Source organism: Mytilus edulis, chromosome 6 (assembly GCF_963676685.1).
Source record: "Mytilus edulis chromosome 6, xbMytEdul2.2, whole genome shotgun sequence".
In the NCBI taxonomy this organism is placed as follows: Eukaryota; Metazoa; Mollusca; class Bivalvia; order Mytilida; family Mytilidae; genus Mytilus; species Mytilus edulis.
In genome coordinates this window covers 35,450,857-35,465,067 of record NC_092349.1, presented here as the reverse complement: position 1 = coordinate 35,465,067, position 14,211 = coordinate 35,450,857, and the positions used below count along the sequence as shown (strand labels likewise).

Here is a 14,211-nt window from a genome sequence, read left to right as displayed (position 1 = left end):
GCTTGCCGAAGTGGGGCGTCCGGTCAGAAGGGGGACGTTAAATCCGATGCCTCGTGTAAAGAGAGTGCCACGCTCTTTGCACGTTAAGAACCCTTGCAACAACTCTTTGAGGGGCCCGTAGGTGGCCTGTTGCAAGGCAAAATTTCTGTCCCTATCCAATATACCCTCATTTTCCAGTGGCAGTTTAAATTTCCCCGACCATCATCCCAGATGGCCTCTATTGTATCAACCTACCTATTGTATTTATTGTGAACTTGTTCTCGTCCTGAATATGCATGGAATATTTGCCACTGGACGTTAAGCAACCAACAATCAATCAATCAATAATCACACTACAAAGCCACTGTTCATAATGTATATATGTTATTGTTAACGATTTTTCTTTGTCATAATATTTTTAAATTAAGACCATACGTACATAGCACACAAGTTCCGGGAAGTTAGGAGTCTACTCCCGTATTCGGAAGAAGAAGAACGTAGACACTTGTCGGTTTTCTACGATTGATCTGGTCAGAATAGACTAGGATATGAAATTACCCAATTTGAGATGTATAAAGCATGAATCATTTTACTACCTAAGATGTCAGCTTTAGTGAACTAATATACCGGAAATAACACTTATCCCCTCCAATTCGACTTTTACAATAAAACACAATTTATTCTTAAATTTAAGAAAACACGATAAACATTTTTTGGTTAAACCAAAATTTCAGCCAAAAACTTTCAAAAACAATGTCAAACAACTATCATATTAAAATTGCACAAACACAAACTATGGTATAAATGTATGATGCAGTTCTGAAGCGATTTTTCAAAAAAAGGTTCATATATTTCGTATCGATAATAGAAAAATTCCAAAAGTTCAATCAATCGTAATGTATATGAAAGATATGTTGAAAATCGTGAGTTAAGGATGTACTTAGGTGAGGTTTTGGAATTTGTGTCAAATGTTCGGACTCGTTGGTGTTTTTCCATACAATACAATGTAAAATATTTTGCCCCATAACAACCATTTATTTTTTCATATAATACTTATCAAAATTTTAGAAGATTTTTAATTTTCGTTTTTTTGTTTTGAGACCTTATAATACCAATGCAAATATAAGGTAAAAGTCCGAGTCAGCCTTTTCCCGCCATATTTTAAATCTCAATTTCGAATAAACGTAAATAATGTTTTGTCCTGAATGATGGATAAGATTTCTTTACAAGAAATACTCTAAAATAGTTTACGAACATCTTTTTCAATTATTCAATATTGTGAGTTGTGCTATTGCACAGACTGGTATCAAGTTAAGAGTGCCTAATTTGCTATTTCTACCAGAAAAGACTACAAGCAATTTTTATTCTTTTATTTTTATATTTTTTACACATCGTAAGTTTAGCTCTGAAACTTAAGGAATTCCTGTTATACCAGTCCATTTTTCAATAAAAGAAGTATAATAGGCAACATGTGAATAGAAAGACGGGTTTTTAGCATCACACTCGTTAAATAACCATGCGAACACTCCGACAAGAACACGACGTCCATTTATTTCACATGTCAAAGGTCCACCAGCATCACCCTGAAAATAGAATTTCAATTTCATCAAATTTAAATCATTTCTAAAATTATTTTTATAAAATATTATTTTCATAAGATATAGAATTTCATATACTAGTATATAATGTAAAATGTAGCATTTATTCATTCAACGAAAAGACGTTTTGAATGACATTAATACAGACGAATATTATCTTATTATATATACTTTTCACAATTGAGATGTACTGCTTTAGTTCCATTTACATTTTTACAGTTATCAATACAGTCGTTTTCCTTATTATGTCAAGTGTGTGGATGTCGACGTTGTCAAGATACTAACAATATATCACTGTTTAAACGTTTATGAATCAGACCAGTTGTACTGTTTCATATGACATCAAAATATTTATACTTACATTGCAGGGTTGCTTTTTATTATCGAAGTCGTAAGTACATATTTGAGTCTTGGGTATTATAGGATCTACTAAGTCATTGCATTTGGTATTGGATAAAACTGAAATATCTGCAAACTGGAGAGTGTCTGGTGACTCTGTTTCTGTGCAATAAATATTATCATTATGATTTGTAAAAATTTGCAATTTTCGAATATCTTATCATGAATTGTATTTGCACAACTTACAAAGAAGATTTGCAAATTCGAAATTTTAATGTAAGGATGCAGTCTGATTTCAAAGAGTATGTCAGCTGTTAGCTTACATTTATTTAAATTTCCACATAATGTAAACCAACATATGGTTTTTACAGATACTGTACTGTAGTTCGCGTTTAGCCTTTTCTAACCCATTTCGTAGCGTTTAATCTCGAGATTTTAAAATTGTCTTCCTGAAGATAAATAAGAAAACATCAAAGTTTTACATATTCGCGGCGATTTATATTTGCGTTATTTTTTCTACTCGCAAATGTCTCGAAAATAAATCACATGCGAAAATTAGTTGGTTCACAGTATTAGGTACATCAGTGGTTGAAATGTGATCACATCGTGCATAGTCCTATTGAATTAAGGAGCAACAACTCAAGCAGAAATTACAAATTGATGATCATGCTTCATTTTATGTTCATATCGATCATTGAAATTCTGATGCAACCTTATTTGGCAATGGCGAATGATTTCTTTATATCAAAACACTTATTGTTTTCTACATCTTCGGACAACAACTCATGAACATCACATTTAAGTTATGAAGTATGAAAACCCTAACCTATAGTCAGATGTGCTATTTATATACATCATCATAGACAAACTAAAGTATTGATCAAATAGTTATCAAAAGTACCAAGATAACAATTAAGTATGCCAGACAAGCGTTTGGTCTACACAAGACTCATCAGTAACGCTCATATCAAAATATTTATAAAGGCAAACAAGTACGAAGTTGAAGAGCATTGAGGATCCAAAAATTTCAAAAAGTTGTGCCAAATACGGCTAAGGTAATCTATTACTGGGATAAGAAAATCCTTAGTTTTTCGAAAAATTCAAAGTCTTGTAAACAGGAAATTTGTGAAAATGACCACATAATTGATATTCATGTCATCACCGAAGTGGTGACTACTGGGCTGGTGATACCCGCGGGGACGAAACGTTCACCAGCAGTGGCATCGACCCAGCGGTGTAAATAGTTATAAAAAGTACCAGGATTATAATTTAGTACGCCAGACGCGCGTTTCGTCTACACAAGACTCATCAGTGACGCTCAAATCAAAATATTTATAAAGCCAAACAAGTACGAAGTTGAAGAGCATTGAGGATCCAAATTTCCAAAAAGTTGTGCCAAATACGGCTAAGGTAATCTATTCCTGGGATAAGAAATTCCTTAGTTTTGTAGACAGGAAATATTTCAAAAGTATTCCAACTTTATAACCTTATTTGTTTTAAACGTACGTGTTTATGACAGCGGAATAACAGAACTTGTTGACTTCTTTTTCATTTGATATGTTTTGAATATCAATTGATTTTTCTATACATGTATCTCGTAGAGAATTTAGAATGCTCGCTCCTTTTTGTTTTGATTTTTGTCAGATATTCAGAATTCTCTGGATTATCCATGTGTTGCAAGTAAATATTTGTTTAACTAAGATCTACTTTTCTTTTAATAACTTTATTACATATTTTTTAATAGCCATATAAAAAAAAAATAAAATATTTGTTATTTTTCATAATTTAAAAAAAAATGATCCAATGTTAAGTTTATAAAAATCTACAGAGAATCATTTCCCGCCAAACTCTTTATCTATAAACTGTCTATTTGCAATGATCTTTTAAAAAGCTTGTTATTGTCAAACAGATTAACGAATATTCTACAACCAATAACAACAACCGTACTATTCACATTATGTCACTTACTGTTAGCATCAATATATCCCCATCCTGATATTTGGCAGTTTTTAAAACCATCACTACCTTTTATTGTTGTATAAGGGATACTTTGACATCTAGGTCCAAATTTAAGAGGAGTATGGAGTTCAATAACACCTATGTTATTGTCAAATTGAACGCCAATGTCGTCGTTGACGTTCCTATCAAAATGTGGAAACTGCAATATAAATTAATATATTAAAGAAATAGATTCACGTAGCACATCAATTGAACATTGTAAGACTGAGATGTAAAAAGGGATAATATAAACAAGGTATTAATTAGGATTTAAAGACATATTGTGCATTATAACGTACCTTAAGAAATAGATTGCAAACACTTGATAGTATGAATAAATCTTTTCATGTTATGTAAACATGAAAACATAGAAACTAAGCTTACTCCATGCATGCATGGACGAAGCCAACTAACGTTAACTTAGTCCATGCTTGCATGGACTAAGTCTGCTTGAACAATTGAATAATTTCCGATGTCTATGTAAAATTAGTTTAGCTCATGCATGCAAGAACTAAGTCTGTTGTGTTAGTCCATGCAAGCATGGGCGGAGTGTCCATGCAAGCATAGATGGAGTTAACATTAGTTGCCTTTGTTCATGCAAGCATTGATTCAGTCTGTTGTGTTATTCAATACAAGCATGTACCAAGTTGACGTGAGTTGCCATCGGCCATGCATGCATGGAATTTGTCTTATATGTTAGTCCATGCAAGCATGTATGAAGTTAAAGGTAGTTTCCTTCGTCCATGCATGCATGGAGTAAGCTTAGTTCCCATGTTTACATAACATGAACAGGTCTAGTCATATTATCAAGTGTTTGCAATTTATTTCTTAAGGTAATATATAATGCACCATTAGTCTTTAAATCATAATAAAAAGGTTGAATTATGAAAAAAATAACTAAAAAAAAAGATAGTTACATCAAATTAAAATATATTTCAACTAACATCATGAAATTAGGCGGTAAAAGGAAATAAGAGGTTTTCTAAATTTGATGTTGATTTCCAGTTTTATTTTTAATAACTTGTTTAAAATAACATGTATATTGCTATTTATTATATTACATACACAAGATGCCAATATTTAGGACATTCATTCTAACAGGTTATGTAGCAGTCAATAGTGAGCTGAGAAAAAGTACACATATTGAGTGATAGTGTGTAGTAATAATAACATTTAGTCTATTACACAGTAGTTAAATCATTAGAACAAAGCTTTTGAAGGTGCTTTATAAATACGTCCCTTACCGTTAAATGTCAGTCTTTTCAGGCTGATGCGATAGCTTCAAACTGACTATGGGCTCACGACATTATCAATTGGGAAGATATGAATGCAATTCGTTGCGGCATATTGACAACATTGTACCACTAGGAACACAGTAGGATAATTGAAAACTTAACGGATTGTATTTATTCTGTATTGCCTGTCTCAAGTCAGGATCATGTAATGCAGTGGTTGTCGTTTGTTGTATATCGTATTTCTATTTTGATAATTCTTTTATAGATATAGGAAGATGTGGTATTAGTGCCAATAAATCATGACATGAGTTTTCTTGTTTGAATTGTTTAGCATGTCATTTCGGGGTCTTTTATAACTAACTATGAAGTCATGCCAGTGTGGGTATAGTTACATTTTAAATTTTGTACAGTCACCAGTTGTTATAAACCTCTATTCCATTGACCTCTGATTGAGAGTTGTCTCATTGGCAATTATACCAGATCTTCTTATGAAAAACAAAGAAACAAACAGACAAATATATTTTTAAAATAACGTCATAATGTTTTATACAATTATTGGTACATTAAGTACTCTTTAAAATATAAAACAGTTAAACAATTTAGTTATTTCAAGTTTTAACAATGTTAGCAACTAAATTTAAGAGGTATTAACTGACAATTTGTTTTCCTGATATAACTTTGATTCTCATGCTTACATCGGCTTATAGAGTAAAATTTAACGGATCACAATATATAAGCAATTTTTGCGTTTTCAGACTAACACCAGAAAATTAACCTCTGAAGACTACAATTGGTTATATGGTGAATATAAACAGAAATGTAGATAAACAGAAAACCACTTGCAGTTCAATAACAACCTGTTGTCTGGGTCGGTTCGATTTCATGGCATAGATTTGAAAAAAATATAAGTCATCGTCTCATCTATATTACAAAAAAATGTTGCAGGCCTTATTGGAGGAACTGTTTTGTCTTGAAGGACTTGTTGGGTCTCATCAATATTTTTTTCTTTTGATTAAATTTCAATTCTATATAAATGAACATGCATATTGTTCCCTTCAATTTAAACAAGAATTACAATAGCTATAACAGATACTTACTATTTTGAAGTGTTTAATAGTTCTTATTTGTTTATTTGGATCTGCAAAATTCTCGAAGCCACACCTTACTCGCCTGTTTACCATTCTGAAAATTCAATTATAATAGTTCAGTATTTTGACCTGATCATATGCAGCTATTAAGACCTTTATTTACCCCGAAAAAAATATATTTACAATATATGTATTCTCTGAAGAGATACTGTTAATTGTAGTTGCATTTTTGACAGAATAGCTTTATAACTAATTGTTTCTTCAATTACGCAACATTTAGAAGACATCAATTAAATTCGGAATAGATAGTGGCTAGTAAATTAGAGAAGTCTGAATTTTAATTTCAATGCAAGTTATTCATTTTTTTTTCTTCAAAAATCACCTTTTTAATGATTTAGATGAAATACATACAACTTCAAACTGAAGACAAAGCAATCCAACCTGAGTGTAAAATTTTTATTCAATTGAAATTGAAAATATCTATATGATAACATAACAAGAACAGACAGATTCGGCGTCGTAACAACAGATAAGCCTTACTGTTCAAAATGGTATCTTCTTAAATGCTAGATTGACTAAACTATGCTGACAATTCGTTCAATTGCAAACAATATCATTTATAGTTCCATGCGTTTAGAGTTATTTTCGAAGCCATTCAGCTAATAGATCATGTTGATTTTATTTTGTTCAATGTATAATTAGGTTTAATGCAAATATATGTTATTTGAAGTATCATAAAAAGTAAAAGAGTTTTAATTGGTTTTCTTTCTTTTTTTAAATGCGAGGGGATAAAAGAGTTTAGGGGGATTCAAACACACTTCCTACGAAAACAACAGAACATGTAACAATAACAAACATTTATAGCCTTGAACTTCAACATTAAAATCACGAAAAAGAACATAATTTGGTACTGGAATAAATCTATTTTGAAAGCTTTACTTCTAGTTTTATACAAAAACAAGGAGAAAATCTTCGTACTTTTGTAACAAAGGCGAAGTTATTTTGTCAATATAAGTTGAGTTGGTGCATACTTGAGCTTAGTATGACGAAGGGAACGCATCCTAAACATAAGATACAAATGGTATATATAGACAAGATGATTCTGTTCGTACTATTAAATAAATAGAGTTGGCGGCCCCAAGTACATTCTGGTAACATATGTTAAAAAGATAACATGGAAAGAATAAAATATGTCCAAGGAAAACATTTAAATAACATACGGTCCTCTAAGACAGGCTGCTGAAGTAACAAGCATATTTTCTGAGATAATAACAGCTCCACACCAATGTCTCCAGGGTTCCTGACGTTTTGCACGTTGTTGAATTTCTGCGATAAAGGGGAAATCCTCAATAGCTCCATCATTTCCAGCAACTATCTGGGTAGTCTGTATAATAAAACAAACAACATATTATTTACTTTTTTTTAATTATTATTAGAAGATAATTGCCACTTGACTTAAAAATTCTATAGAACGATGTGCAACATTGATTACTTTTTAAGTAGAATGTGTAAAACTAAAAGGGTTTTAAACAAATAAACAATGGTACATATACTACATTTACATTGATGAAGCCTCAATGTAAGGGTGCACACAAAGTTTTAGCACAACATATACAACTAGTCTTCCAACTATTAGTTAATAAGGAAAATTTATAAACTTCTATTTCCTGCTAAAATGAAGATATACGATTATTCAATAACAAGCCTTATCAATATCGCCCAAGAGGTGAAATGTGTTATAATGAGAATGAAATAACTGGAAGAATCATATTAAAAATTCTAAAATAAGTAAACAACACAAATCTATAAATTTTAGTGTTATGTACGTTTTTGAAATAATTTTCATTTACAAACTTTCTGTTCAGTATTTGTAAAAACATATTTTATGACACAAAAGCAAGACCTTCTTTATACAGAATAAAAACAGAGGGAAAAAAAACCCTCATTAATTTACCTTGTCGGGCAAAAAAGCTGAAAAAAAGAAATGCCGATGTAATTAAAACATTGGTGATACATTGGTTTATATATATTTAATTTATAGCACGTATAGCTTTTCAAGTTCTGAATTAGTAATACATCTCACATTAAAGATGTATAATCAAAATCATTTCATTCTTTACCACTGTTAACACTTCACAAGTCAATGATTAATTGTCTTAAAACATTTAAGATAATCAAAAGTGATCAGAACTACATGTTTTTTTTTAAATTTTGAACAAATTGAATATAAAAACATAACCTTCATATTATATTATATTATTCAACTGCATTTTGATTTTGATAGCGAAATCAACATTTGAAACTATCCCAAGTGACATCGAACAAAACTTCATATTCCCTTCTGAGTAACATATTCCCCTCTGAATGTCGGGATTGCCTGGTGCGACGTTACCCGCGGTTAATGTTTTAACACGTTTTGATATAGATAGACTAAGTATAGTAATATTGTATTTTATGAATTATTTCAGATCTAACAACAAACAGAAATGAATAAATACATAACTTTAAATCGGTGGTGATTAACATTGTATATGTTTTGTTTAGTTATAAAAACAAACGGATAAGAACCCAGCTATGTAAATTAATATCTTATACTCAAGAGTTACATATAAGTACATATATAGGCAGTGGAATAAAACATTCAATTCCCTTGGCTATTAGAGATATGAAGATTTGTTCATCCTCGAACAGTCATATTTTCCTTGGGCGATACCTTCGTGAAATATAATTTTTCTTGGGTAAACAAATCTTCAAATCTCCCCCAGGCACTGGAAAAAATTGTATGATATTCCCTTTCCAAGAAAGAAACTTAAACTTTACCTGTAACGATGACAGCCAGTTTAAATATTGTGTACATTTTCAGTGCAGTCTACTATCGGGATAGCTAAAACAAATTTGATCTGACATTAATTATTCCGACAAGACTTGGTCTTCAAATCTCAGTAAATACAAATAAATTAGCAACATTAAATAACCAATTAAAAAATCGATTTAACTGATATTAACCTTGCATGTTTTACGTTCAACGAACTATATTTGAATGAAGCAATGTAATTTGAGCAAAAATGTCTTCAAAATCAAATCAAATAATAAACATTCAAAAACAAAATGATATAAGATTTAACAACTATATCATGTATATGTAATCAAAAAATTAGTTGTATCTAAATACATTCTTTTCCCATTATATATATTAGAACAGTTGTATTTTTTTACTGCGGTAATGATGTTGACTGTTTTCTTCTTCGTGTAGAACATAAAAACAATGTGGTTTAAATGTATCTCTGAATTTTGTACCGATTTTGAAAATCCGATCTAAAGATTTGATTTATTTTATTATCTTATGTAGACGGAACGTGCGTCTGACGTATCAAATTATAAGCCTAGTATCTTTCATAACTAATTATTCCACCTCATAACTTGGTAAGCGTATGTTCATTTTGCGAATAATGCACATGCATAGCAATATTTATCTTTCACTTACAACACACCCAATCTCTCCATCATGTTTCTGTTCATTCGATATTCTACTTTTATAAATGTTTAATATATTTTTCTTTATATTTGTAAAACACGTTTTACGAATTTTACACGTCTGTGTGTTTATAGTCCTGTATATAGCACCGTCTTTAACTTAATTGTAGTTATACATAGCAACTCCTGTACACGTGTAGGAAATAGACATCAAATTTTATACTTTAATTCCAACCGATTTTGTCACATTAAATGAAAAACCGTGTTTAGTTTACGAACAAATAAACAAAAAAGTGAATTTAAAAACAAATTAAAGCCTTTGTAAGAGTTTTATTTTCTATATTAACAAGTCTTAATTTACCCAATAATCAAATAGTTTTTACTTAATAGCCAATATTAAATAAAGATAATTTAGAATGTGTTGCTTTTAGCTGTTTACCTCAACAGTAATTAATCAAATAATGATAGTAATAAAGTTATAATCAATTATGTACATTGGCTTTTTTGTTAAAACTATTATATCATGTTATTGTAATCTTGTTTATTCAACATTTTCTCATATATTTTTACAAATAGCTTAAATTTGTATATTAACCAACCAAAAGAATGTGAATCATCTTCAACTTCGTACTTTATTTGGCTTTTTTCACTTTTTTTTTATTCGAACGTCACTGATGAGTCTTTTGTAGACGAAACGCGCGTCTGGCGTATATACAAAATTTAGTCCTGGTATCTATGATGAGTTTATTTACAACCACTGGGTCGATGCCACTGCTGGTGGAGATTTATTTCACCGGAGGGTATCACCAGTCCAGTAGTCAGCACTTTTTGTGCTGACATGAATTGTCATTGATATGGTAATATTTATAAATTAACTGTTTACAAAATTTAGAATTTTTGAAATACTAAGGCTTTTCTACCTCAGACATAGATTACCTTAGCTGGATTTGGCAAAACTTTTAGAAATTTTGGTCCTCAATGCTTTTCCACTTCGTATTTTATTTGGCCTTTTTAGCTTTTTTGGATTCGAGCGTCACTGATGGGTATTTTGTAGACGAAACGCGCGTCTGGAGTATATACTAAATTTAGTCCTGGTATCTATGATGAGTTTATTTTATTATTATATAAAGTAACTTACCAAATTGTTGAAAAACGCTTCTTTGTTAAAAACCGTCCTTCTCCACAAGATACGTGAGGTTGTGTTTTATATTCTGAAAAGTAAAGATCGTTTACCGGATCATGTCTTAAGATAAAAGTTCGAGAGACTCCGAAGGTCGCTTAATAGGGTTAAGATGGGGACATGACGTAACCTTTTATACAAGTTGGGATTAACCAGCTGTTTAGGGTTCATAAATACATGAAATAGCTACATGTGTGCTTTTGGTGAATTGATAACGATGAGATATTGAAAAATATTATTCATTTTTAAACTACTTTAAATATAATTAGCATTTCGATTAAAGAACCCTTGGTTCCTCTATAGAAAGAGTACATTGTAGATCAAAAATAGAAACAAGTGTTACATTAATCGATGTTTCTCATGCTGCGACAGAAATAGCCGATTCGTCTCAATGAATTTATCGATAAAATGTGTATGTTAAAGAAAACAACTTGATTAACTCAATCAGATTCCTGGTAAAGGGATTTCATGAATTGGAACAAAAATATTTGAATATTGTTTTCATCGACACTAACATACTAAGGTTGAACTAAATATGTATTGCTATACAATGAATTAGACTATATTTCGACCATGTCCAATCTCATTTTTTGCTAGATTGTTAATGACATACATGTAGTTTACAATACATCCTGTGGAATACTAACTGATATTTTGTCTTGGAAACATGAAGGTTTAATTTGTAGTTCTTGTCTTTCGACTATGTTTTATTTACTGCGGGTACGATAAGCTAAGTTATTTGTGTGGTTTTTTTTGTGTTCGATTTTTTTATTTTCGTATTGAGTTAATGGATCAACTATTTTTCAAACGACTTTTATAGCTGGTTGGTATGTTACATAGTTACAGAACTGTTTGCGGTTATTAGATGGTTGGGCACCGGTACACCGGATATTGTATTAGTTTCACATCTTCATTTAGTTAAAGGCTGGTATAGGGTTAAATATGCACTGCTGTGATTACAGACAGTTTTATTTTACTATGAGCAGATAAAAATTGTAACTATTGCGTTTTGTTCTTGGTTATATTGACTCAAAGAAAACATGTTCCTTTGAAAATCAATTAAAGTAACAGAAAGTTTTAATATATTTGTTGACACGTAATATTTGTTTGGCTATTTTCCAAACAACTGACTTTGAAAAATATAAAATAATAATTCAAGGAAAATTTTTTGATAACTTGGTAGAAAAACTTAACAGGAAGTTAATAAAGTTTCCTATTGGCTATTGACGATCCAATGAAATATCTTGCTTTACTATAAACGTACATGTACTTCCTCGTGAGTATTTTTTCTTTTTTTTTTTTTATTTTGTATAATCAATTTTACAACGGAAAACAAAGATGACAATATCAATGATATATTTTAAAGGGAAGACTTTCGGGAAAAACAATTTTTCTCAATAACAATTTATTAAAAAAAAGAATAGCTTATACCCTAGTACTATTCTATATTGGACATTTACAATATATACTATCATTGACACATTTTTATGAATATACATTTATTTTTACATTTATGCATACACTAGTTCATTCATTTATTCATTCTTACATTCATTTACTGCTAGAGAGTTCAAAAATTATGGTAGTTGATACTACATGCAAATTATTGGTACATGCAAATCAACCACATTTTCTAATAATACTCAAAACTGAGCTTGACGAACCGCACCAATTATTGGGGAGTTATTAGGTGTTTCAGAACGATAACCATATTCTGATCCATAGCACTGTCCTGGTTTGACACTGGTCATTTAAGGGTACTTTATACTACAGTCAATTAACACGATGAAAAGGGTTTATTTCTAGTTAATTAGTATATATTAACCTCCTAAGTACTTATTCAAAAATATTGTAGAAACTATTATTGTTCAATGAAATAATAAATTTTAACTTAAAAGTATGAAATTATAGAAAAAATATTTTTTATGATTGGTTTGTTCTTACATTTGTACATGTTGTACTAAGCCCAATATGTTGTCTTATAAAAGTAACCGCCTCTCAAGAAAAATCAAAATAAACTGTTAAGAAAGGTGTCAATTGCCTTATTTTGTATCTAGAATTTCACCTGAGCAGTCATTCCAATACCATAGTCTATGACAAACAAGATGATTTTAAATTTTGAAGTTATAAATTTCCAGCAACCTAATTAGTAGCAATAATACGGACTCAGCTTCATGTGGGATATACATTTCCCAGCTCATTCAGTATTAAAAAGTTTCCGTCTGCTACTCAGACTTTATAAAACGTCACCATAGGACATATTTCATCGAAAATAGTTGTTGATGAATATTCCGTATCAACTTCAAAAATAATGCATGATGGTCTTGAAGTATAGATTTTATGTACTAACATTATTAATCATCTTTATAACATGTTATAGACGTATTTTTTTTAATTTTTCTCTGTATATTTTTAACCGTAACTGTTTACTTCATTTTTGGTAATATCGTTTTGACGTGGCCCGATGCGTAAACACCCTGCTGATGTGTTTTTTGTTGTCCGGTAGTCTTGTTTTTTATTGTTGTCTTTTTTTTTGCTAATATGCCTTGTCTATATGCCATTTTTTTTTCGTTGTTTACACATTTGATTATCTATATACAGATTAGGAATATAAACACAATGTTGACTTTTGTATCCTTATTTTTTTATTGCTTTTGATCTACGTTATCATGTCTGTGTTATGTTTAAGACGCCGTTTCTAAAATAGGAAATACCTGTACCAAGTCATGAATATGACAGTCGGTTGTTTTTCACAACTGTTGATGTGTATTCATGTACAATGTAGTAAGATTTATAAGGAAAATTGGTAATATTCAATAGCACTGGTGGTATGCGGATGGTCGTATCTTAAAGTTACGACCATCCGAAAATGGGAGACAACTTTGGAGGTCAGTTTTTCTTCTCCGATTTTCGTGCAGTGAAAGGTTCATTTGAGCTAAACCGCTTGTCTCATATATACTTATCGTGAGTGCGTTGATATTGAAACCAAATTTGATACATAAAAACATTCCAATTTTCGTTAAATAGTCATTCAAAAATTTGAGCAAGATGGTCGTTACTAAAACAACAAAAAAGTTGGGGATGGTCGTAACTCTTAATTAAATAGGACTGAATAGGCAAGTCAAGAGCTTTAAACGTGTTTTTTATTATATGAATATAATATCTGATATATTTATGAAGTTTTCTTTTTACATGCAACGTGTTATAAAGAATTTCGGTCTGTAAAACACTTACAAATAATTGAAAACAATAAGACAAAGCTTGTTTTGTAGATTTGCGTGGTGCTTTTGACTCTGTTTGGCATAATGGCTTTTTGTTTA

At 30.6% G+C, this 14,211-nt stretch overlaps 1 protein-coding gene across 1 annotated transcript; it reads right to left on the bottom strand.

Moving 5' to 3' along the window:
• Positions 1 to 1,382: 1,382 nt before the first annotated feature.
• On the bottom strand, positions 1,383 to 12,642 carry LOC139526369 (chymotrypsinogen A-like). The gene is made up of 6 exons (XM_071321506.1): positions 12,556 to 12,642; positions 7,458 to 7,621; positions 6,247 to 6,331; positions 3,885 to 4,074; positions 1,939 to 2,078; positions 1,383 to 1,562 (listed from the first exon to the last, which is right to left on the bottom strand). The coding sequence occupies exons 1-6, from the start codon at positions 12,640 to 12,642 to the stop codon at positions 1,392 to 1,394; spliced, it is 837 nt and encodes a 278-aa protein (XP_071177607.1). The 3' UTR covers positions 1,383 to 1,391.
• Positions 12,643 to 14,211: the final 1,569 nt, after the last annotated feature.